Here is a 27,242-nt window from a genome sequence, read left to right as displayed (position 1 = left end):
AATCACAAGCCATTATCAAGAGCAAACCATAACAGCAAGTTCACAAGGTTAAATGCAAACCAGATTAAGCCTAAAATTTGAAATACCACTTTACTATTTGATCTTAAAATACTGCAAGAAAACTCAAAATGAAAACAAAGCCATAAAGGAAAAATTTATAAGAAGTACTTATAAACATTCTGATAGTGTCAGATATTTAAATTCTCTGGGTTGGACTTTCAGGAATTTAAGTCCTTCAAAAGTATAATGGTATGAATATTAAAGGAAAAGTAACTACATGCTTCACTTTCAGAACCAATGTTAATGTGAAATGAACGTGTCAAACTGTCAAAACTTCAAAAAAGAGAAAAACATTTTCTTTTTTTAAAAAAGGTAAATATACTCTTAGATTGCTTAGTCTTAGAGGCAGGCTGAGTCCTACGATTTTCTTTTAAGCTCCACAGAATCTAAAATACCTGTTAACCGCGTTTGTTCAATGACGATATTCTTCAAAACTTAAAAGGACATTTTTTGAAGCTACATTTTAAAATATAAATGCATGTACAGTATAGTTTAACCGCGAAAATAATTAGGGCTCTTTTAGGGGTGGGAGACAGACATTGCATAGATGAAATCGATCCCTCCTAGTTTTTGTCCCCCACCCCTTTAAATTTTTACAAACACCGAATAGGGACACTCACTATTCAGTACTTTCCTAACTCCCAATTGCATCACAATCGCCTGGAGGGACTTAAAAAGCAGCTCTCGTTCCTGCCCTTCCTATCCTCCAAACTGACAGGGTGGGTCTGGGAAGGGCATGAACACCTGGATTTTTAACCAGCGTTGCGGGTAATTCTCACACTCGTGGATGTTTGAGAGCCTCTTAGTTAAAGGAGACTGACCCCTTCCAGGAAAACGGACTTCCATAATAGAAAGCCGGAAAGACGGGCGAGGCCCGAGCACCTGCGGTTAGGTGAGTTCCCCCGAGGGACTGTGATGCGGGGTCAAGGGCGGGAACCACCCGGAAGCTTCCGGCGTGTGCACCGGGGCCAGCGCGCGGAGATACCCGAAGGTGGGTTCTCGGGAGCGGGAGGCTCGGCCATTCCCGGGATCCTTGGCGGGATTGCAAAGGCCGCGCCATACACAGGATCTACCCCCGGGTCCTCCCGCGGGCCCGGTTAGCAGCTCCTTCTCTTCCGCTCGGCCCTCAGCTCTCTCGGCTCCCTCAGCTCCCATCCTCCGGCCTCGCCAAGCCCCACGCGGAGGGGCCGCGGAGCGCAGGCCGAGGTCCGGACCCCGGTTGCAGTCGCCACAGCCGCCAGCAACCTCGCCCCCCGGCCCGCCTGCGCAGCCTCGGCTCAGTCTGGCCATCCCTCTCGACCCGGCCGGGGTTCCACCAATCGCCGGCCTCGCCCGCGGCCGCCGCACCTGCGAGGAGGAGCCCGCGCGCCGCCGCCGCCGCCGCCGCCGCCGTCGCAGCGTCCCCGCCCCGCTCCGCCCCCATCGCGGCGCCCCGAGATCACCCGCCGCCGGCGCCTGGCTCCCCGAGGGCGAGGAGCGGAAGCTGCTGTCCGGAGGCGGACTCCGGTGCCTCAGATCCCAGGCAGCCGCAGCAACGGCGAGGCGCTGGGCGGGGGCGCCCGGCGGACCCCGCGACCCCGAACGAGCGGGCGCCCGGAGCGGGCAGCCGGGCCGAGGGAGGCGGTGGCGGCCAAGGTGGCCGCGCTCGGGTGCCCCTCGCGCAGAGCTCCATGCCGGTGTGGTGCTGCCGCTGCTCCCTGACCGGTCATTTCAGGTGACTTGCCCGCTGGGGACGAGAGGGGAGCAGGCCGGGGGTGGAGCGCTGTTGGGTCCTGCAGCCGGGCCTGGGCCGGGGTGGAGGGCGAGCCCCTGGACCGCAGTGTCCCACCAGCGCGACCCGTCTCGGCCGCCCCTGCTCGAGGGGGGTGCCCCTTCCCTGGGAGCCCTACTCTGTTGTCCCCTGTTCCTTGCGCTGGACCGCACCGGTCACGGGACTGTGGGACCAGCTAGGCCCTGCCTGAGTCGGTTACGGCGAACTAAGACTCCCAAGTAGTACAAAGTTTTGGTGAAAGATTCCACGAAGGGCCTTCCTTCTTCAAAAATATAAATTAAAATCTTCTAATAACATAATGGGGTTGAAGGAAGGTAGGGAACTATGTTTTAGTGTCGTCATCTAGTTAAGAATAGGTTCTGACTTACTGAGATATTAGTCATTTTAAGCGGTGTATATTGTTTAAATTTGAAAAATGTTGCTATTTTACACTCAGAATTATGGGGAAAGTTTTTAGGGATGATAAAGATAATGCAGTTTTAAAATAGTAGTGTAGTTCTTAGATCTAGCACAGTTGGCTAACACTTAAATTATAGGGAGAGAGTACAAAGACACTAGAAACTGGTTTTAACTGTGAGGTGAAGAAATGTTAAGCTTAAAGACTTTAGTACCTTGTTTTACATATATGAATATTCCAGGATAATGATCTGTAAAACTTCTTTTTTGGTAAAGTATGAAACTAATCAAAAATTCTTAAATAGGTTTTCATAGGTAGAATTTAGGTGGTGCGTGAACTTGGATGGAAAGAAAGGTATATTATTTTCACTAAACTTTAAAAGCTAACATTTCCTTCAATAGAAATATAAACAACAAATCACATGAAAAGATGCTCAACAGTATTAATCATTCATGAGAAGCATTTCTGTCAACAGAAATTACGATTATTTTCATATCTCATGACAGTTGCAGATATTTAGAAATAGTTTATGCTTATTATTTCTTTAAAATCACAGTAATCACACATCACTGAATTTATTTAATGCAATGGAGAAGCACATATATAAAGCAAGTCTATATTTTAGTTTCTAAGTCTATATTTTAGTTTATAATAAATTTCTTTGTAATTCCTATATGTGTTTAATAACATTATTCAGAGAAGAGGTCTAGAGGCTTCACAAAATTGTGAAAGGATTTAAGGCACAGAGAAAATTTAGAACTCCCATTATAATGGCAAAAACCTAGGCTCGTCCAGCTTCTCAGTAAGTTTTGTGTGAGTCTTTAAATTCTAGATATTGAAAAAAATTGTTTTATGTGATAAAGTGCTTGATTTTAACTTTAAGGCAAGTTTGTTTCAGCCGGGTTTGGTGGCTCATGCCTGTAATCCTAGCACTCTGTGAAGGTGGGAGATGGGAGGATCACTTGAGCTCAGGAGTGAGAGACCAGCCTGAGCAAGAGCAAGACCCCATCTCTACCAAAAAGAAAAAATTAGCTGGATGTGGTGGCATCTGTAATTCTAGATACTTGGGAGGCCAAGGCAGGAGGATTAGGTGAGCCCAGGAGTTTTGAAGTTGCAGTGAGCTATGATGGTGCCACTGTTACTCTACCCAAGGTGATAAAAAAAAAATTTGTTTGTTGACTACCAAAAGACAGTGTTTTGAGAATATCAAATTCACTTTGGAGAGTTTTAGAAAACAGGTTCCCCTAGTGAAAACACATTAAACTGAAACTGTTTAGGAACTAACATATCTTTCAGAAAATACTGTCTAAAAGCCATTTGAGACCTTTTGATATACAGCATGGGATTCATATCCTTTTGATTAACCATAGATGGTTAATACCATATGCTTACTGCTATGCACAGAAATTTGGAGTAGGGGCTGAAAACAAAGTATTTGCTGTATTTTGGTCTAGAGGGACAGAAAGGAAATCATGCCTGCTAGCCAAAAGATAAACAATATGATTAATCAGCCACACTTTCATTGCAAAACTGTTGTGTCTAAAATCGAAAATAAAAGTTGGCCAGCTTCTTTAGGGTTATGTTTCTAATTTACTAATGCTGTTCTTTGAGCAAGTTTTATTAGAAACATACATTTTAAAATAGGTTGTGACAACATTTACATCTTGGATCTTGTTTAATATCTGGATGGGTATTGGGACCTAACTCTCCGCACACTTTTCAAAGGAGTAATTAAAGAAGTATTGCTATGATGTGGAAAACGGTTTTGTGTTATCCAAATATTATGTCTACACCATCCTTAATGTTTCAAAATAAAAAATTGGAAGGCCTCTAAAATCATCTTAAATGTCAAATAGTCTTTTAACTTGATGCCTAAGTATAGGGTTAAATATTTTTTATGTGCATTAAGTGTGTTCTTTACTATTTCCTAAATGTAATTGCACATATTTTCCAATTTAATTGGTGTCCCAGATAAAGGGAAGGTAGATTTTTATTATTCAAAATAAGTTCTTATATTAAATAGAACAAACATTCATCAAATTGGAGATCGAAAGTGGAGATTAACACTGTTCATAGTTCTGTGATATAGTATGCATAGACTATAAAACGTACAGCAATACTAAATTTATAACTTAGGCTCTGATTTTTTTTAGAAAGAATAGTTCCTAGTGGACTTTTATTTCATTATTGCTTTATGTAAAACTAGTGAACCATATTTTTATTTTTTGTTTCATTCTCTTGATTCATAGTTTTTCATATTTCTGTGTTAAGCCACTATTAAATTTATTAGATAGCGAGCAAGTTTATTACAGATAGTTTGTCACACAGTTAATACCAGTGACTACTAAAAAATTAGAACAAATTATCTGTGTAAATTTAGATAAGCTAATATATAGAGAATTTAGGTAAGCTAAAACTTTGGTTCTTATTTTTCTCGAGTCTCGGGGCAGACTAGAGTCAAATTACTTGAGGGCCACACACAATAAAAACTACCAGACCTAATAATTGAATTCAGCAATATTGCAGGATATAAGGTCAACATACCCCAAAAATGTATTTCTCTATATTAACATTGAACAATCTGAAAATGAAATTAACAGAAGTTCCATTTATTGTAAAATAATCAAGAAGTGTCCAAAATAATGAAATACTTAGGAATAAATTTAATACAAGAAAGCAAGACTTGTACATTGGAAACACAATGTTGAGAGAAATTAAAGGTCTAAATGAATGGAAAGGAATCCATATTCATGGATTGTAAAACTTAGTATTGTTAAGATGATAATACTCCTGGAATTCGATCTACAGATTCAATGCAATGCTATCAAAATCCCAGCTGCCTGGCCGGGTGCGGTGGCTCGTGCCTGTAATCCTAGCACCCTGGGAGGCCGAGGCGGGCAGATTGCTCAAGGTCAGGAGTTCAAAACCAGCCTGAGCGAAACCCTGTCTCTACCATAAAAATAGAAAGAAATTAATTGGCCAACTAATATATATAGAAAAAATTAGCCGGGTGTGGTGGCACATGCCTGTAGTCCCAGCTACTCAGGAGGCTGAGGCAGGAGGATTGCTTGAGCCTAGGAGTTTGAGGTTGCTGTGAGCTAGACTGATGCCATGGCACTCACTCTAGCCTGGGCAACAAAGGGAGACTCTGTCTCAAAAAAAAAAAAAAAAAAAAAAAATCCCAGCTGCCATTTTTGCATAAATTGGCATGCAGATCCAAGAAATTCACATGGAAATGCAGGGAACCTAGAATAGCCAGACAATGTTGAAAAAGAACAACAAAATTGGAGGACTCACACTTCCTGATTTCAAAACTTACTGCACAGCAACAGTAATTAAGAAATGTGCTGGTATGAGGGTAGAACTATAGATCAGGGCCGCCTAGCACATTTATCCAGCCCTCCAGGTGTTTTTGCCGCTACTGCCTGTCCTGCTTAGCAGCATCTTGTCCCGGGCCCACAGTGTGTACTCTCTTAACGATCTGAGGGACAGTGAACTGGCCCCCTGTTTAAAAAGTTTGAGGACCCCTACTATAGATCAATGTGATAGAATTCAGAGTCCAGAAATCCTTTTATGGTGAACTGATTTTTGACTAGGGTCCTCAGGCAGTGGGGAAAGAAGAGTCTCTTCAGCAAATGTTGCCAGGACAACTGGATATCCACAAACAAAAGAATGAAGTTGTGTACCTACCTCATAACATACACAAAAATTATCAAAGACCTAAGGTAAGCACTAAAATTAAACTCTTAGAAGAAAACACAGGAGTAAGTCTTTGTGACTGGATCAGGCAGTGATTTCTTAGGACACCAAAAGCATAGCAACGAAAGATAAATTGGACTTTATCAAAATTTAAAACTCATGATTCAAAGAACATCATCAAGAAAGTGAAAAGGCAAAGCTGGGCATGGTGGCACATGCCTGTACCGCCAGCTACTCAGAAGGCTGATGCTCTTGAGCCTAAGCGTTCCAGACCAGCCTGAGCAACAGTGAAATCCTCTCTCTTAAAAAAAAAAAAAAATTAAAAAGACAGTCCACAGAATGAATCAGAATACTTTATTTGTAAACTATATCTGAAGAGGAACTTATATCTAGAACACATAAAGAACTTTTAAAGCTCAATCATAAAAAACCTAATTAAAAAATGGGCAAAGAATTTGAACAGGTACTTCTCCAAAAAAGATATACAAATAGTAGGTAAGCACATGAAAAGATGCTTAACATTATTAGTCATTAGGGAAATGCAAATCAAAACTATAATGAGAGGCTACTTCACACCCACTAGGATGGCTAAGATAAAAGACAAGTATTAGCTAGTATGTGGAGAAATTGGAATTCTTACATATTGGGAATGTAAAGTGGTGCAGCCATTTTGGAAAATAGTTTGGCAGTTCCTCAAAATGTTAGAGAGTTTATGGCCAAGCCTTTGCACTCCTGGGAATATATCCTAAAGAAATGGAAACACTGTCCACACAGAAACTTGTATGTGAATGTTCATAGCAACATTATTCATAATAGCCAAAAAGTGGAAATAGCCCACATGTTCATCATCTGATGGATGCATAAACAAAATGTGGTATATCCACACAATGGAATGTTATTCAGACATCAAAAGGAGTAGGTACTTATACATGCACATGAGTGAACCTGAAAACATGCTAAGAAGTATAAGAAGCCAGACAGAAAAAGCTGTATATTGTATGAGGAGTCTCATTCATATAAAATGTCCACAATGGGCAAAAACAGTGGGACTGGAAGTAGGTTAGTGGTCGCCAGTAGCTTGGGAGAGGGGAGAATGGAGAGTGACTGCTAATGGGTGTGTGATATATTTCTGAGATAGATATTTTCTGGAATTATTAGTGATGGTTGCAAAACCTTGTGAATATATTAGAAACCATTGAATTGTGCACTGAATTTTATGTGTGGATTATATCTCATTAAAGTCTCATTAAAGGTCTCTTATTTTAAAAAAACAAAAACCAAAAAACTTTCTTTCCAAGTCTCCTTCTGTTTACCTTGATTTAGGGCCTGATCAAATGATCTGTTGTTTGTCTTATGTTTTTGAGCTCTTGAAAGCTGTTTGTCTTTTTTAATAAGCCCAACAGAGGGTATTTTATTTCTAATTGTCTTAACTTCTCAAGTTACTTTTTTTTTTTTTTAAATATAAACTGATTTGAGAGGACAAGTTCAGTGTAAGGAGAGGTACTTGTTTGTAAAAGATATAGTCAGTATATAGAATTGATAGCTGTATTAAAAATCCAAGGCTTGAGACATTATGACTTAGAATTATAAATGCCTCATAATAATGAGTTATACAAAATCGAGTTCTGTACCTTTAAGCAAAAGTGACGTGGAATTTCTTTAAGCCAGCATTCCTAGCCGTGATTTGTCTTTAAGGAATTTGAATATTAAGTATTTATTAATATTTCACAGCATTTATTTGTAGACTTAAGAAACTGGCCAAGGCATTTTAGGTCATTTGAGTTTTGCTTATAAAATTAACTGTGGTAGTAACTGCTAACATGTCTTAATTCACAGTTGTTTTCAAAAGATCCTAAATTTGCCTTCAGAATGTACAGGGTATCAGGGAATATTTAAGTAATCTCGTTTAGTATGTATACTCTCAATTTGGCAATCCCCTCCCCCCCGCCCGCTTTTAATGTAAAATGTTTACGTTTTGAAGAAGGAAACATCTTTGTAGTAACCAAAAACTTAGAATGATTATCATTTTTATTAATTATTTCTCATGTTATATATATGGAAGCAACAGTGTTTGAGGTAGGGACTGTCCGAGAGAAACTGAAGATGAGATCTCTATCTCCAGAAAAGAATTGTGGCCTTTACAACAACAGTGATAACCAGGCCAAGATTACTTTGGTCAGACGCCTCCAAAGGGAGCAGAGGAACCTATCTTTTGCACACACTTTGGAGCAGGGGTCCTCAAACTTTTTAAATGGGGCCAGTTCACTGTCCCTCAGACCGTTGGAGGGCCGTTGGAGAGTGCAGCACGCATTCCACACATGCGCACTGTGGGCCTGGGGATGAGTCGGCTGCTAAGCAGGACAGGCAGCAGTGGCAAAAACACCCAGTGGGCTGGATAAATGTCCTCGGCCGGCCGCCTGTGGCCCATGGGCCGTAGTTTGAGGATGCCTGCTTTGAAGAAATATTAGGGACAAGGCCAGAGTATAAAATACTCATGTTGAGTTCAGTTGCCAAGAAGAGGCGCTGGCAAGACAGCAGATGCATCTGGATTTGATCAGAGGCAGTAGTTGGAATGATTCAGAAAGGGATGAATCGAGTAGAAGACACTTCTTCCACGGGTAGACTTGCAGTGTGAAGAAGGGTTTCCCTTAGCAGCCATGCTTGATGCATATGTTTTGGATGCATATGTTAAAGAAGCCATGTAAGGGGAGTCCAAATATTTGGGGGTAGAGGTTACTTTCTTTGACTCAGGAAATTGCTTAGTATATCCTAAGAACTCTGCCCTATGCTAGGCTAGATTGTGAACTCTGAAAGTTATAGGGAAGCAGAGATTCCTATTTCTCCTTAATTCTTTCGATTGATCAGTCTCCTCTGGGATTATTGAGTTGACTTGAGTCCTGTGAAATAACTGATCCACTCCATATTCATTTATCATTTGGGAAGAGTAATAAACACACTCACCCACTAGGAGATACACAGTTTAATACTTCCAGAAATTGTAGCTATTGCTGATTGTATGAAGATGAAAAATAATTTGGGCATTCTGTTCTAAAGTAATGCAGAACAGTGACTGTGTTCATGGCAAACTCCATTTATTGCGTGAACATGTCAAAATGCTAAAACTAGTTTCTAGGGAGGCAAATGGGAAAGAAAGATTGGAAGTCGACATTAAGCTCATTTTAATTTATTTTTGAGGATAAAATATACGATATTTCTTTTACCAAAATGCACAATTTATAAGTATGATAACTTTTACATAAAATATATGTGACTATATATTGTCTTTAGTACACTCACTTTTTAGTTAATAGGAAAAAAGTAAGGGAGAAATTAGCCATTCCTAGGAGATCTCAGAGAATTATAAAATCCCCAATACAATGCCGTCTTTGGTCATTAAGGAGAGCTGCTTATTTAGTAGGGAGTTGTCTACAAGATACTAATGAGAGATAAGAAGTTATTTAGGATTTGGGGCTTTCAAATTGGTACAGGTTGACGTAGCTGAGCTACTAATTTGAAAGCATTAATCAGAAACAATTTCCTTTTCTCCTGTGAAACTATTATATATATTCTGGCTTAAATAAAATCTGTGTAAAGACTATAAATTCTATGTTGACTGTATCTCTTGTTTTTGTTCCTTTTTATTTTTTCTTTAAAGAAACTATAGTGACACTGAAACTGAAGGAGAGATTTTTAATTCCTTAGTGCAATATTTTGGTGATAATTTGGGGCAAAAAGTTAAAGCTATGCCATTAGTTGAAGAAACGTCTTTACTTGAAGATTCATCAGTGACTTTGCCTGTGGTAATAATAGGTAAGTTATTGTATTTTTATCTCTTAAAATTACAGTATGACCCTTACTGCTTTTATAAATCTATAGGTAGATAGTGCAAGTTCTTAAGATTGTATTGAAAAGTATTATTAAGTTGTTTTCTAAAATATTTGCTAAAATAACTAATAACCAAATCATTGGAGTACGTAATGGCTTTATCTGATGTTAGGGTCTGTGTTAAAATGCAATTATCTTTTCATTGAAGGGCTGATATTACTACATTATTTTAAAATATTGCCTATCAGTTGTGTTAACTATATGACGGTTTTGTGGTAGTGATGATAACTACTATTATTAGGGCTTTGTATAGAGAATTCTGTGTATTATTGGATTATACCTTACAACTCAGTAGCCTTCTGATGTTAGTAGGGCACATACAGACAGAGAAACTGACTCAGGAGTGACCTATGCAAGCTGGTAACCAGTGCTCAATTAGCAATGACATTATAGTACTCTACAGTAATGTTTATAATTACTTTGGCTGTAACCTTACTTTTATATGTCCTTTGTACCACCTCAACAGATAGGCATATAAAATACTAAAAATTAAACTATTAATACAACCTAATTCAGAATTATAAATTTTTATAATTTAGTTTTATTGCATGCATCTAATTACTTGTCATGTATATTTTTCACCTAATATACAAACTCAAGGAAGTCAAACAAGTATTATACTTTAGTGTGCAGCTAAGCCAGAGGAGAGAGTTATGGGATGTAGATGTCTTGGTGGCATATGACTTCCTGAATTTCTTTGATAGTTTGTTTCAAAGTTAGTAGGAAAAAAGAAAGATAATTAATGTCCTCTGACTGGCATATGGGAGATGCTATAATGGAAGGAAAAAAAGGAGGAGAACAAAATTGTTCTTTTAGATTCTCCTCTAGAGGATCTAATAGAGACAGTTTTTGTAGTAGTTCCCATCTGAGATAGATCTAAGGGACCAGACATTGTGTTTCATTTTTTTCCTGTTTGTCCAACCTTGTTTTTCTATCCTGTGTATCTTAGAATGAGTAAAGGAACACTATCTTCTTAGGCTGGTTAGGCTATGGGTTGGTCAGAAAAGGAAAGAATACCTTCATCTGCACCTGCCCATTTCACTTCTCTCAAGACTATCTATCCCTGTTTTGCCTTAGCCAGCCCATAGGTAGCTTAACCTGATGATAGGCAAAGAGATAATTTCCCTAATATATGTATTCGTTTTCTGTTGCTGTTGTAACAAATTACCACAAAAGAAACCTGGTGGCTTTAAATAACATAAATGTATTATCTTACTGTTGTGCAGGTCAGAAATTTAACACAGGTTTTACTGGGCTAAAATCAGGGTGTTGATAGAGTCGTATTACTTTCTGGAGACTCTAGGGAAGAATATCTCCTTGCTTTTTCAAATTTCTAGAGACTATTCACATTTCTTAGCTTCTGGCTCCATTCTACATCTTCAAAACCAGCAATGTTTCTTTCTTAACCTTCTTTCGTAGTCATGCCTCCCTTTCACCATAGCTGGGAAAGGTTTTCTGTTTTTAAGGACTCATGATTAGATTGGGTTCACCTGGATAATCCAGGCTATTGCCCATATCAAGGTCCTTAATCACATCTACAAGATAACACTGGCAGGTTCTAGGGGTTAGGACTGGGACATCTTTCTGCGAACTACCCGTTTGTATTCTTTGCTTACTGTCTTTTGTGTATTGCATCTTTTTGTTTCCAGAAACTTAGCTGTTTGCCTCAGATCCTAACTCCCCCATTTGTCATTCATTTATGTATTTATTATTAATAGGCTCTATATTTCACAACAGTTTAGGTTTACAGGGAAATTGAGCAGAAGATAGAAAGAGTTTCCATATACTCTTCCTCTCCTCTTAGTTTACCCTGTTACGAAAATTAACAGCTTGCATTGGTATGGTATGTTTATTACAGTTGATGAACCAATATTGGTATATTATTATTAACTAAAAGCTGTAGTTTAGGGTTCACTCTTTGTGATGTACAGTTCTGTAGATTTTCTAAGTGTATACGTCATGTATCCACTATTACAGTATCATACAAAATACTTTCACTGCTCTATAAGTCTGTGTTCTACCTATTCTTACCTTCCCTCAACCTTCAACCCCTAGCAACCACTTATCTTTCTGCTGTCTTTATAGTTTTGTTTTTTCCAGAATGTCATATAATAGAGTCATGCAGTATGTAAACTTTTCGACTGACTTCTTTCACTTAGCAGTATGCGTTTATGGTTTCTCTATGTCTTTTTGTGGCTTCATAGCTCATTTCCTTTTATCATTGAATAATATGATTCATTGTATGGATGTACCAGTTTGTTTACTCATTTTGTTTACCTTTTGAAGGACATCTTGGTTGCTTCCAGTTTTTGACAATTATGAATAAAGTTGCTATAAACATTCATGTGCAGGTTTTTGCACAAACATAAATTTTTAACTCATTTGAACAAATACCTAGGAGTATAATTGCTGGATCATATGGTAAGACTGTTTGTTTTTGTAAGAAACTGCCAAACTGTCTTGCAAGGTGGCTAGATAATTTTGCATTTCCAGTAGCAGTGAATGAGAATTCCTGTTGTTCCACATCCTGGTCAGAATTTGGTGTGGTCTATATTTTGGATTTTAGCCATTCTAATAGGTAGGTACTGGTATCTCATTGTTTTAATTTGCAATCCATAATGATGTATGATGCTTAGCATCTTTTCATAATATTATTTGCTGTCTCTATTATCTTTGGTGAGGTATCTGATCAGATCTTTTGCCTAGTTTCTAGTTGGATTGTTTTGTTTTCTTATTGTTGAATTTTAAGAGTTCTCTGTATATTTTGGATATGAGTACTTTATTATATATGTGTTTTGCACATATTTTCTTTGATTCTATGACTTGTCTTTTCATTCTCTTAGTAACTTTTGCAGAGCGGAAGTTTTAAATTTTAATGGTGTCCTATTTACAAATTTTTTTTTTATGTATTCTGCTTTTGGTGTTATATCTAAAACTCATTAGCAGACCCAAGGTCACCTAGGTTTTCTTCTAGGTTATCTTCTAAAAGTTTTACAGTTTGCATTTCACATTTAGGTCTATGATCCATTTTGAATTAATTGTTGTGAAAGGTGTAAGTTTAGTATCTAGATTTATATGTTTATAAGAGGATATCCAGTTGTTCCAGTGCCATTTGTTGAAAGATTGTCCTTTTTCCATTGGTTTGCCTTTGCTTCTTTGTCCAAGATCAATTGACTATTTTTATGTGGGTCTATATCTGTGTACTCTATTTTTGTGCCATTTATCTGTTTTTCTATTGGTTCATTAATTTCATACTGTCTTGTTTATTGTAGCATTATGGTAAGACTTGAAGTTGGGTAGTGTCCAGTCCTCTGCCTTTGTTTTCTTTAATATTGTGTTAGCTACTTTGGGTCTTTTGCCTTTCTATATAGACTTTAAAATCAATTTGTTAATATCTACAAAATAACTTGCTGGGATTTTTTAATTGGGATTGTGTTGAATCTATACCTCAAGTTGGGAAGAACTGATATCTCAATAGTACTGAGTCTTTCTATCCATAAACATGGAATATCTTTCTATTTATGTCATTTTTCTTTAATTTCTTTTATCAGCATTTTGTGGTTTTCCTCATATAGATCTTGTACATTTTTTGTTAGATTTATACCTAAGTATTTGGTGCAGATGTAAATATGTTGTATTTTTAATATCGAATTCAGCTTGTTCATTGCTGGTATAAAGGAAAGTAGTTGACTTTTGTATATTGACCTGTATCCTGCCATCTTGCTCTAATTGCTTTTTAGATCCAGGAAGTTTTTTTGGTTGATTCTTTGGGATTTTTGACATAGATGATCATGTCATTTGTAAACAAAGGTGGTTTTATTTCTTCCTTCCCAATCTGTGTATCTTTTTTGTTTTTCTTGTCTTATTGCATTAGCTAGGACTTCCATTATGGTGTTGAGTAGGAATAGTGAGAGGTGCTTCCCTGTCTTGTTCCCTATCTTAGAGGGAAAGCATCTAGTAGATTCTTTGTAGATTCTCTTTATCATGTTGAGGAAGTTCCCCTCTATTCCTGATTTATTGAGAGGTTTTTTTCTTTTTTTTTATCATGAATGAATGTTAGATTTTGTCAGATGTTTTTTCTGTATCTATTAATACTAGCATATCATTTGTCTTCATTAATTTTGTCTTTCTTTTTGATTCAAGCAAACTAGCTACTTGCCTCAGATCCCAACTCCTCCTGTTTACCGTTTGTTTTTTATTTTTATGAAGTCAAATGGTTTATTTTCCCTTCTGTCTTTAGAATTTTCTGTCAGACTTAAGTCTTCCCACTCCAGCAGTATAAGTAGAAATATTACCCTGTTTCTAATATTCTTATGGTTTATTTTTCTTATTTACATCTTTGAGCATATTTTATTTGGGGTAATGTATTAGGCAAGAAATGGGATTCTTTTCCTTCATGGCTAGTAAGTTGTCTCAGCTGGATTAAATTTTTGGTAGAGATAATAAAGAAGTGTCAACCCAGACTAAAAGAACTACAAAAATGGAAGTAGTTCACCATCAAATCCAGTTTAGTTTTATTTAAAGAACATAAACATAGGAAGGCAGTGTTAGGAGTTGGGACTGAAAATATGGTTGAGACCAGAACCCAGATGGGATAGTCAGAAAGAAGCACGAGAGGCCTTTAGAATAGAGGAGTAACGTGAGGACTATGTGTTACCAAAACTTTTCTGAATGTAGTATATGAAATGGTTTGGGAGTGGGTGAATCTTAAGAAGGAGAAGCAGTAGGAGACTTTTATCTTTTAGGTGAAGGTACAGGAGTGAGAATAGTCAAGACAGCTGAATGGATATGGGAGCAAAATAGGTTTAGAACCAGACCTTATTAACTTTGGAGTTTGCAAGTACAATCTTTGGAGATGGGATGGGGTTTGAAAGAGAGAGGTCATCTGAATGAAGTGACTCATGAGTTTCCTTTTAAACACACTGTGTTTAAGTTATTGTCAGTCAGGTGGAATGAAGAAGTAGCATATGGAATGTGGGATATATCTCCTGTCAGCCTGGAGAATTAATTTTGGGAATCAGTAGCATAGAAAGTTGAAGCATTGAATAGATGAGTTTCTCAAAAGAAAATAGAGAAACAAAGGTCAGAATCTTGTGAAACATCTGGATCGAAAAGATTAGAGAAAGAAGAATTGGTGACGGAGAGGAGCCAATTTTGAAGTAGGAGAAAAGCCAAGGAACAAGAATATTAAGTTGCATGATGTATACCTTTCCACCTTTTTTTTTTTTTAAATAGGAAATGGACCCTCAGGAATATGCCTTTCTTATATGTTATCAGGCTACAGACCATATTTATCATCAGAAGCAATACACCCAAATACAGTCTTACATAGTAAATTAGAAGAAGCAAGACATCTTTCCATTGTTGATCAGGTATTATTTCTTACATGTCCATCTTGAAATTTTTTTTTTTTACTGAAACAATTAGATTTTATTTATATAGGCATTGTTTCTTAGACAGAAACAATACCTTCTATCCTTTTTATTTTAGATTCACAAATATATTCTGCTGAGTTAGTTCCATTTATGTTCTTGAATTTGGTAGAGCAGAATTCCTAAATTATTTCTTCATGGAGTTTTAATAGGTGCTCTGTACTAAAATAAATTTGGGAGGTACTGCTTTTTATTATTGGAGTGTCGTGGTAGACATTAGCACATTAAAGACATCTTCAAGTTTTGTGGTATAAGAATCTGGTTAGCTTTATTGAAACAACCTTTTCCTGTATTTATTTGATCAAAGAATCTATTAAGATTTCAAGGAACGTCAGTGTTTTATATTTTATAGCCAGGATATCTGAGAAGTTCTGTATTAGAGTAATGACTTTCACTATTATTATGATCACTGTTTGGGCTTTTTAAAGACTCTATCTCCTTTTTTTTTTCCCATTCAGGACTTAGAATATTTGTCTGAGGGCCTTGAGGGCCGATCCTCCAATCCAGTTGCAGTACTTTTTGACACACTTCTTCATCCAGATGCTGACTTTGGGTATGATTATCCATCTGTTTTGCATTGGAAATTAGAACAACATCATTATATCCCTCACTTAGTTCTTGGTAAAGGTCCACCTGGTGGGGCTTGGCATGTGAGTATATACTTTTTAACTTTTTAGTGTATGTGAAATTACTATATTTCATCTTGATAAGACCATCTTGATTTTTTATCATATTATGATAATAGTGTAAATATATGTTTATCACATTTTTGTCTGAGAGAAATTTTAATGCTGTCCAGTTAGTTAAATTTACGTTAATTACTAATAGCAGTTAATTAAGCCAAATTAGATTACTGATATAGTCTTAGAATAAACATTTCTCTATACTATCTTAGCATTACATAGAAAACATTTCAAGAATGTTTTATATAAAAAAATTCAAAATTCATTTATTCATTTTAGAGTTTACAAAATCTCACATGGTATTTCAAACCAGTATCTGGTATTTCCCCACATTTTCAAGATCTTAAAGGAAAAATATACTGTAAAAGAAAGAGGTTATATTAGTCTGCTTGACCACTATAACAGAATATCACAGAATGGGTGGCTCAAACAACAGACATTTATTGCTCACAGTTTTAGAGGCTGGAAAGCCCAAGATCAAGATTTCAGCCAATTTGGTTCCTGGTAAGGGCCCTCTGCCTGGCATTCAGATAGCTGCCTTCTCGCTGTGTCTTCATGGCAGAGAGAGAGAGAGAGAGTGCCAGTGAGCAATCCCCCTTTCTCTTCTTATAAAGTCACGAATCCTGTTAAGAGGGTCCCACCCTCATGATCTCATCTAACCCTGAAGCTCCATGTCCAAGTACACTCACATTGAGGGTTAGGAGCTCACCATAAGAATTTTGAGAGTATACAATTCAGTCCATTACAGAGGGTAAACTAGAGAACCAGTAAACTAAAGATTCATTTAGCGTATTTCATTAGAGGGCCAGTAACTAATAACTATCCTTCACTCCTGTGTCCTTAGCAGTTAACACAGTATTTAATGTGCAGTAACTGTTCATTTGTTGTACAAATAGATGTTAAATAATTTAGTTTGTTGTATTATAAAATACAGAATTCATGGGAACTTTATTATATTGAATATAGAATTTTTAGTACAGACTTCAGTTGGCTGTTCCTATATTAGTGCAATATTATATACATCTAAAATTGTTTACGTTTAATAAGTGACTGTTTTAGGGTAACGGGACAATTCTAGATTAAATATATCACTGATTTTCTTTTTTGAATCTTGATTTTCTTTATGATAATAAATAGCAGCTACCAAATTATCTGTGCCTTTTACCTTAAGTGTTATCTTTTAGTTCTTTAATATCAGATTTATTTAAGCATAATTTACATACAATAAGCTGTACCCATTTAAAGTGTATAATTTGATGAGCTGTAACAAATGTCTGTAACAGTGAAACCACCAAGATAAGAATTTTGTCGCTCCCAAAGCTTAAGTGTCTATATTTGCTTTATTAATGAGTAACATTCTTAATAAAGCTACATTTCTAGAAAAAGCTGTAATACATTTGGGAGTAGGGAGAGCATTTAAATTGCCTTAAATTCCTGAGGTTTTATTATACTTAAATTTTTCTGCTTAGAAGAATATATAGGCAATAATTGATCTTTGTGTTAACTTCATTTTTTTCACTTACATATAGAAAAGTTAAAGTATAGATAAACCTCGATTATTAAAAACACATTTTGAGTTGGTATAAAGTTTGAAATATACCTAAAAATTCCTGATTTTTTTTTTTAAGGCATTTATTCAGTAGAGAAGGGATATACATAAATGATATCTGAGCTGTGATCCAGTTGTCAAGCATCACCTCTCTGAAGGTTTCTGACTTTCCCAGGCAAAATTATTTGTTCCCAGTTGTATTCCATATCTTATTCTTAGTCTTTCCATTGTTTCCTGTAGTACTACTTACCTGTTTATGCAGTCATCCCCCCGCCTTGCTTTATATGCATCCCAGTTAATCTCAATCATTACTCAAGATATAAGCTCCTTAAGTCATTTCTTCTGTCATACTCATCGCCATATAGTTTTCTGCTTCATAATCATCTCTATGCAGTACTCTGCTTCTCTTGTGATCCAGCTTGTCACCACTCTCTTCTCTTCCAAATTTATTGACTATGCCATCTTGAACCCCACTTAGTGATAAACAAGCTTTCCTACATTCTTAACCGTTTCAGTAGAAGCAGCTATGTGCTGCTTCTACTCCCTTTCTTGAAAGCTTACTCTTTCCTGAAGATAGGGTTCACACTGCCGCCCTCTGATGTGGATCCTGTTCATTCTCCCATAGTTCCATGCCCTGTCTTACAGGTTGGCTAGTGAGGTTGGTGTTCTCTTTATTCCCCATTGCTCTTGTGTAAAATCTCTTGTTCCTTTGAACAGGTCTTGCCATTTTTCTGGCTTCTCTATTATTCCACACTGTCTCCATCAATTACTGAATCTGTGGCACCTAACTCATGGTCTTCCATTATATTCCAAGTTTTAATATCACTTTGAATGAATTTATCTGTACATTCATGACACAGGCCAACACCTTAATCTCTTAGTCTTTTAATCTTCTCATTCCTAATGATACTCTCTTTTATTGTTCATTAGCTACTGTCTTCAGTGGCTCTACTGTAGATCTTATCTTTCATAACTACTCAACTTGTGAAAACCTCAGTTCTCAGATATCTTACTTTCTTATCATAACTTCCTGTTATTCTAGCTGCATCACTCAGTTACTCAGACCATAAGTAATCTTCAAACACAGAAAGTGCTCCAGGCCCTGATCTTCACCCCCTTATCTATCCAGCTTAGGTTCAGTAGTTCATTGATACAACCATTCTCCTTAATTCCCTTGACCCATTGTCCTACCATCACGTGGGTTTGGCAAAAAAAGCAATTAATCTATTCATCTAACTGTCCACTTGATCTTTTCTTATACTTGACCTGTCAAATCCCCAGGTAAAAAAGCCATACAACTGTGAAAGTATTTTTCAGCCTCAGTTGGGCCCTGAGTGCTGCTTGACAACTTTCCTTAAGTTCTTCTCGAAACTTTATCTCTTTTTTTCTCTGTCATGCTTAGAAATGCTCTTGGTTCTTAATTTACAGAGAAAATGTAATCCATCAGGATTGAACACACTTTCAGAATTAAATTTTCACACACAAACCTACAAACTTATCTGTATTCGTGCTAATTTTTTGTTTCTTGACCCCTGTTATAATGGAAGAGGTATCACTTCTGTGTAAGGCTCACCTTCCAGCTACATTCTGGATCCCTAGCTTCTTAAGGACATTATTTATTTGATTTTCCCCTTCTCTTCTTGCATCTTTAATTTCTCTGCTGGCTTCTATTGGTCATGTAAACCAGTATAAGCATGCTAAAATTATTTCCATCTTTAAAAAGATTTTAGGTGCCAGTTTATCTGTATCCTTTGCTTTATAGCCAGCCAACTTCTTGAAATAATTACCTTTACATATTATTTTCATGCCTTTTCTGTTTACTCCTTAGCTTACTCATACTAGCTTCTGTCACTGGTTTTCTACTAGAAATGTTTTTTCTGAAGGTCAGTAACTTCCTTTTTTGCTTAATTTGATGAAGAGTCTCAAAATTTATCTTTCTAGACTTCTACAGCATTTGACAGTGTTAATGTCTTTTTAGGTTCTCTGAACCTTCAGTGTCCTTGTTTTTCTTCCTATTTGGTCACTCCTTTTCACTTACTTGGGCTCCTGTTCTTTTAAAACTGTGCTTCTACAGACTATCCCAATTCAAGCTCTTCTCTTCATACTGTTCATTCTCCCTGGGTTATCTTATCTACTTAAGTGACTTGGGTATGGATGCCAATTGATTCCTAAATCAAAATTTCTGGCCCAAGATTGCTTTTTCTCATGTATCCAACTAAATATATTCCCTTGATTATTTCACAGATTTCCGCACTCAACATGCCTAAAACGAATCACCTTTATTATCAAATGCTTTTAATTTCCTTATCATTAATGGCACTGTCATATACTTACTGAAGTCAGGAACCTGGGATTTCTTGAAACCTTGATTTCTCTTTATTCAACTCCCATTTCAAGTTAATCACCCAATCTATTCTTTCTAATAAACATATTTTGAATCCATCTATTCTATTTCTCCCTGTTATAATTGTAACTTTGCTAATATTTGCCACCATTGTCTTTCACCCAAATTATTGCAAATCCTTTCAAAATGGTTTTCCCACTCATCTTGTCATCTTCAGTCCATTCTCCATACTAAAGCCAGAGTTGTTTTTCTAAAATACACATCTGCAATGTTATACCTATGGAGAAAACCCTTCATTTGCTCCCCATCCATCCAATGTACAATGTGCAGACTTTCTAATGCATTTTACTATATTCCTTGTGATCTATCCCCTCCTTAGCTTTCTTGCCTTACTCTTCTTTCTCTCTCACATTCTGTGCTCCAGCATACTTGTGTTAAGAAGTCCAAGTTCACCCTCAGACTCGGTGTTTACTAGGATTCACAGGACTAAGAAAAGATAGTATACTCATGGTTATAGCATATTACAGTGAAAGGATACAGATTAGAGTCAACAGTGGGAAAAGACTTACGGGGCAAAGTCAAGGAGAAACCAAGTAAGCATCTAGATGTCCACTTCTAGTGACACATGGGGATGTGTGTCAGTCTGCCAACAACGAGGCATGACAACACTTGTGAAGAGTAGCCAACCAGGAAAGCTTAGCAAGCTCACCCATGAGGGGTGTCCAGGGATTTTTTTTTTAATGGGGTCAGTTATGTAGGCCAGCAGTGATTCGCTTTAGCTACTCTGACCTCTGCCTCCCAGAGCAAAAACTGATATTCACATAAATCACATTGTTAGGATAAACCCACATGGTCACACTGGTGCAGCATGGCCAAGGCCTCAGGCATGCAACAAAACACACTCATCAGGTAGAATATTCCAGAGGCTCAGGTTATCTCCTATGAGGTGGCGGCCAAGAACCAGGGATACCGAGTTAATCCTTTGCTGCACAAGGCTGCATTTCTTTTAATTCCTTGAAGGATTTTCATGTTCTTTCTCTTTATTAAGCTGTCACATGAATTTTTTATTTTGCCTGGGATATTCTTCCTTTGTAATGGTACACTCCTCAAAGCCCATTTGTGTCCTTAAAGAAATAGATACTTTTTATATGTTCCTGCTGTACTTCTGTCCCATTTACATCCGTTAATACACTGCAGTCTCCATGATAGCAGACATTCACACACAACATGTAGATTGCATAGGGAAAACAAGAAAGGCAGATTAGGAGAAAAATGAAGAGATCAAGGGACAAGGGTCTCAGCCAACTGGGAGAACGGGTGCATTGGGAATAAAGTTAGGAAATTGCTGTCAAAAAGCTGGTAGTAGTATTTTAAGGTTTTAGAGTTCCAGATGAAACTCTTACGGCTCCAGAAAAATCTCTGATATGTAAAAATATTCTTTAACAGCTCCTCTTATGATGATTGTGGTTTTCCATTTTCTTGGTTCTGATCCTAGTATCAGGGCCAGCCTGCCTCAAAGCAGTGGCTGCTTGCTCCATTTTCTCCCTGTGGTGATCTATTAATATGTCCTGTCACAAATTATGTCTCACAAGGCCTGGCATATAGTAAGTACTCTGTGAATGTTAGCCAGTTGTAATAATAATATGCCTCATTTCCAAACTGGGCTGAATAGAAGCAGGGCAGGAATTTATGAGAAAAGAAGCGATTGCCTAAAATTTAGAGTTGCTTGAAAGAGATCATTGAGGTTATTGGGATAGTAGATCCTTGGCCCCGGGGTTTTTCCTGCTTTGTATTGAGCAAAGTAGAAGTAGGTCAAGGGAGCTTGATGGTAGCATTATTAGTCTCAGCAGTGAGTCTATTTCTCAGGCAACCACTGCTTATTTCTCTATCCTTAGGAAGAGATACTGCTGTATCCAAGTCAGCCTAGACTTTAGAATTATAACTGATGAAGGACTAAAAGCTTGTTGCTAATCTTTAAAAATGTGTTAATAATATTAAAATAATATTAAAAATATCTAAAATTTTGGAAATTAGTGAACATTTTCCTTTTGTTTAAAAAGTGAAAATACTGGTTTGTTCTCTAACATGATACTATACTTCTGAATTATCATGTTGATCATAGGCCAAAGCTGTCAACAATTGTGTAGCCATTGGGTAATACTGTAAATGTATTTTATAAATGTGTAACTATATGAAAGAAGAAAAACAGATGGATAATACCAAATGATGAAAGTTTATAAAAGCTTATTGGAATAAAGTTTTAGAGGTAATTTACGTAACCATTTAGGATTGCTTGACCTTATTGTGATTGTAAATGACATCGGTTTGGCTAAAAAAAAAAATTCAGGTTGCTACTTAATTGTGTTTTTTGACTGTGCTTTTTTTTATTCCAATAGAATATGGAAGGCTCCATGTTGACAATCAGCTTTGGAAATTGGATGGAGTTACCTGGACTTAAATTTAAGGACTGGGTGTCAAGCAAACGAAGGTAAAGATCAAACTCTGTTAAAATCCATTGCTGCACATTGAAAAACAGACTGTGGGAAAATCACAAAATATTTGTGATTCTCTCACAGATGAAGCATATAAATATATATGTCTTTCAAATAAAAATGCCTTCTTAAAGCAGTGAGTATAATGAGCTAGTTTCCATTTAGAGATGATGTAAAATTAAGCACAGAAGTGTAAGGTATTATCTGCAGGTTGGTTTCCTATGAATTTATCCCACTTTCTTGTTAAGTCATTCTCTGTTTAGTTATTTTCTCATCCACCCACATAACTATTTTTTACACTTTCAGCTACTTATTTCTGTGAGTTGATATATAACTTAATATATGCATAGCTCATGTGTATATACCTAAAGTTTTTGACTTTACTGGTAAAGAGTGTGTATTATGTGATTGGTTATTTAGAATGATGGAATAAACAAGAATTTGGGATATGGTTGGCCTCTTGGTATGAAGGTAAATATTTAACAAAAAGTATGAAAGTTGGAGTAACTTAGAAGAAATCTCATCTTAGAAAAATAATGTTTTTATTTTGTAGTAAAAGGACCCAAAGTCTAAAAAAAGAAAAATTAAAAACTGTATCATTTTTCAAGTATATTAAAACTTAGATAGGAATTACTAAAACAGAGAATCTAGTTTGACTATTCACAGAAACAATGAGTCGAAGCAGGAAGTTACTTAAACTTTGTTAGAACAGGGATGTAACATTTGAGTACTTGACTTCCTGCTAGATAGAAAGCATTCTAATCCATAGAAATTTTCCTTAATTTGAGGAGATTTAAGAGAACAAATCTAGATCATTTAATAGCAATTAAACTTTTCAAAAAATTCATTTTAGGTTTTTAAGGAAGGAATTATATATGAGTTTGAAACTTCAAGTTGTAAAATCAAGCAAGATTTACAAGTTCTTGATTTTCTTAAGTAAGCAAGTGAAATTGGGTAACACATTCTTCCCTTTGTAAAATGTGTAAAAAAGGGAAAGCTTTATGATTTATGTTCCAGAAACATTTATTTTTCTGAATTATGCATATCGTATTTTGAAGTAATATGTGAAAATGATTGTTGTCGCAAATATTAGCTTTAGTTGCTGCCTTTGTGTAGGATTGAGAGCAGATTTTTAGGTCTCTAGAGATTGGCAGAGTTTGAGTCCTGACTCAGTAACTTCTAATGTTGTGACCCTGGGTAAATAACTGAAACTAGTTGCCAGTTTACTAGTCTGTAACATGAAGATGATAATACAGTCTTGCGTCACTTTAACGATAGGGATACATTCTGAGGAATGACGAATTCGACATTCTAGGCGATTTCGTCATTGGGTGAACATCATAGAATGTACTTGCACAAACATAGATGATATAGTCTACATACCTTGGTTATATGGTATAGCCTATTGCTTCTAGGTTACAAACCTGTACATGTTACTGTACTGAATACTGTAGGCAGTTATACCACAGTGGTAGGTATTTTTATATCTGAATATATCTAAATGTAGAAAAAATACAGTAAAAATATGGTATAAAAATTAAAAATGGTATTGTATAGGGCACTTACAGTGAATGGAGCTTGCAAGGCTGGAAGTTGCTCTGGGTAAGATAGTGGGTGAGTGGTGAGTGAATTTGAAGGCCAGGGATATTATTGTACATTACTGTAAGCTTTATAAATAATGTACACTTAGGCTACAATAAATTTATAAAGAAAGAAAGAAACTGTGCTATGACTTTAGGATGGCTACAGTGTCGCCAGGCAACAGGAATTTTTCAGCTCCATTATAATCTTGTGGAACCATTATCATATGTGTGGTCCTTCGTTGACCAAAATGTAGCACATGATTGAAGTAGTAACTACTATGTAAGGTTTCTGTAAAAATTGAGCTAATATATTCTAAATCTTAATCATTAAACTTTAAAAAGAAATATTTTTACAAATTTCTAATTATAGACAGTCCCCAACTAATAATGGCTTGACCGAACGATTTTTCAGCTTTAGCATGGTGCGTATCTACAGATAATGCATTCAGTAGAAACCATACCTCAAGTACTATACAGCCGTTCTGTTTTTCACTTTTAATACAATATTCAGTAAATCACATGAGATACTCAACACTTGATTATAAAATAGGCTTTGTGTTGGATGATTTTGCCCAACTATAGGCTGGGGTAAGTGTTCTGAGCATATTTAAGGTAAGCTAGGCTAAGCTATGATATTTGGAGGTTAGGTGTACTAAATGCATTTTCAGCTTGTGATATTTTCAACTTATGATAGGTTTATCAGGATGCATCCCATCATAATTTGAGGAGCATCTGTATAATGAACTATGTCAAATGATTTGTTTTGCTGCAGCTTACCTCTGGGGTAGGGGATTTAGAAACATTACTGCTCATCACTTTAAATTGTACCTTTTTCATAAAGAACAGATCATTTTTAGATCGCTTTATGTGTAGGAAAACAGAATTGAATGTTATCTCTGATTTATTTAGACGTAAGATGATTGATTAGCAGAAGACAGATCTGAATTATTTTCGGTCATTAGGAAAACAGAAAGCAACTTACTAAAAATTGTGTCAGGATGGTATATATAATCTTTAAGAAGTATAGATATTACAATTAGACCGGTAGTGTCTCAGTGATTATAATCTAAATCATTCAATCATTACAGAATATAATTGTGAGAAATAAAAATAAAGTCTGATTTTCAGATATCTACATTTTAATCCCTTCATTTATTTAGTGAAAGATTATCAAGCAGCTAATTTGTGCAGACACTATATATGGCACTGGGGAAACAAAGATGCATTAAATACAGTCTCTGTCCTCATGGGTCTTCCTTTGTTGCTAATTCATTAACATTTTTAACTAAAAAAAGAAAAAAAAAGCTTTTTTGGTAAAGTGTTAAGATAATTTATAACAGACAATCCAGAAGAATTTGAGATACAAAACTTACTAGATGGAGAAGTAATAACCATGGAAACTAACAGTACTATTCTTCTCATAGGATATTTTTTCTTTTCCTTTTATAGGAACCTAAAAGGGGATCGAGTTATGCCAGAAGAAATAGCTCGCTACTATAAACATTATGTGAAAGTCATGGGTCTTCAGAAGAATTTCAGAGAGAATACTTATATAACTTCTGTATCAAGACTCTACAGAGATCAAGATGATGATGATAGTCAAGACAGAGACATTTCAACAAAGCATTTACAGATAGAGAAATCAAAATTTATCAAGAGAAACTGGGAAATCAGGGGTTATCAGCGAATAGCAGATGGTTCTCATGTTCCCTTCTGTCTTTTTGCTGAGAATGTAGCTCTGGCAACTGGAACATTGGATTCTCCTGCTCATCTGGAAATCGAAGGGGAAGATTTTCCATTTGTGTTTCATTCAATGCCTGAATTTGGAGCTGCTATAAGCAAAGGAAAGTTGCGTGGCAAAGTGGACCCAGTGTTAATTGTAGGTTCTGGGCTTACTGCGGCTGATGCAGTACTGTGTGCTTACAACAATAACATCCCTGTGATACATGTATTTCGCAGACGAGTAACGGATCCAAGCTTAATTTTCAAACAGCTTCCCAAAAAGCTTTATCCTGAATATCATAAAGTCTATCATATGATGTGTACTCAGTCATATTCTGTAAACTCAAATCTTTTATCTGATTATACCAGTTTTCCTGAGCACCATGTGCTTTCCTTTAAGTCGGACATGAAATGCATCCTTCAAAGCATCTCTGGATTGAAGAAAATATTTAAGCTTTCTGCAGCAGCAGTATTGATAGGTTCTCATCCTAATCTGTCTTTTCTGAAGGAACAAGGATGTTACCTAGGCCATAAGTCCAGTCAGCCAATCACATGTAAGGGTAATCCCGTGGAAATAGATACATATACCTATGAGTGTGTTAAAGAAGCCAACCTTTTTGCATTGGGTCCTTTGGTCGGAGACAATTTTGTTCGATTTTTAAAGGGAGGGGCACTGGGTGTTACACGCTGTTTAACTATACGACAGAAGAAAAAGCAGCATTTATTTGTTGAAAGAGGAGGAGGAGATGGGATAGCTTAAAGCAAGTTTACAAGAAATTTAAATGGACGGTCTACCATTAAAGTTTTTAATAGTGGTTTTGCAGTGTACTGGCTTGAATTTTTAGACTCGACTGAAGGGAAAGCCTCAAGCTATAGTAACTTCATTTTTTAAAGTTACTGGAAGTTGGTATTCTGATTTATATTGTAATTTATCAAAGGTGTCACTGTCAGACAAGTAGAAACACTGCCAACTTGGTATACTTTAAGCTTTCACTTAACTAAAACATTCTTTTCTTCCAAGACTTATTTTTTGTGATATTTTTGGTATTTCTTATATTTGATTCCAGAATATTACAGTCTTGAATCTATAAAACCACAAAGTCATTAGGCCAGAAATTATCAACTATATAGTGGGCCACCTTGTTGCTAAAAGGTGGTCCCAGGACTAACAGCATGAGCTTCATCTGTAGCTTGTTAGAAATGTAGACTCAGGCCCCACAACATAGAGTCAGAAACTGCATCTGAACAAGATCCCCAAGGGGTATGTATGTATGCTCAGAAAAGATTGAGTCACTGGTCTAAATGAATATGGGATATAAGGTATGTATGCCGGGATTGGGTGGGGGTAGGAGGCATTTACAGCTCAGGTTTTATTTATTTTGAAATTATCAATTGTATAAATCTAATTTATTACCAAATATGATGGTCTTTTGAAAATATTTTTATTGTTGAAGCCTTGACAGATGCTTCATATTCTTCTAATAATTTAAACAATCCAGTTATGTTGGTATACACTTTGACATCGAAGAACCCACTAAGGTATTGTTCAGAGATTTATTCTCTACTTAACCACCATAACAATTAATCTGATTTGCAATTCAATAAATTGTGAATGGAATTACTTA

At 36.5% G+C, this 27,242-nt stretch overlaps 2 protein-coding genes across 3 annotated transcripts in view; one reads left to right on the top strand and one right to left on the bottom strand.

Annotated features, from left to right (window-relative positions):
- Positions 1–1,732, bottom strand: part of LOC142871966 (uncharacterized) — a 7,753-nt gene extending 6,021 nt beyond the window's left edge. Inside the window, exons 1-2 of the mRNA XM_076005343.1 lie at positions 1,644–1,732; positions 943–1,546 (exon numbers count right to left, since the gene is read on the bottom strand). Coding sequence (XP_075861458.1) covers positions 949–1,546; positions 1,644–1,732 — 687 coding nt within the window. The 3' untranslated portion in view covers positions 943–948. The remainder of the gene's footprint in view (positions 1–942; positions 1,547–1,643) is intronic.
- On the top strand, positions 653–27,242 carry OSGIN2 (oxidative stress induced growth inhibitor family member 2). Of its 2 annotated transcripts, none has more exons than XM_076005173.1 (6): positions 653–952; positions 9,583–9,737; positions 15,048–15,184; positions 15,703–15,894; positions 22,217–22,308; positions 25,345–27,242. In XM_076005173.1, the coding sequence occupies exons 2-6, from the start codon at positions 9,671–9,673 to the stop codon at positions 26,375–26,377; spliced, it is 1,521 nt and encodes a 506-aa protein (XP_075861288.1). In that variant the 5' UTR covers positions 653–952; positions 9,583–9,670; the 3' UTR covers positions 26,378–27,242. The 2 variants fall into 2 exon arrangements, with proteins under 2 accessions (XP_075861288.1, XP_075861287.1); XM_076005172.1 differs by lacking the exon at positions 653–952 and adding an exon at positions 1,439–1,774.

This window comes from Microcebus murinus, chromosome 7 (genome assembly GCF_040939455.1).
Source record: "Microcebus murinus isolate Inina chromosome 7, M.murinus_Inina_mat1.0, whole genome shotgun sequence".
In the NCBI taxonomy this organism is placed as follows: Eukaryota; Metazoa; Chordata; class Mammalia; order Primates; family Cheirogaleidae; genus Microcebus; species Microcebus murinus.
Note: the sequence above shows the minus strand (reverse complement) of the source record. Positions and strands in the feature narration are given on the sequence as shown.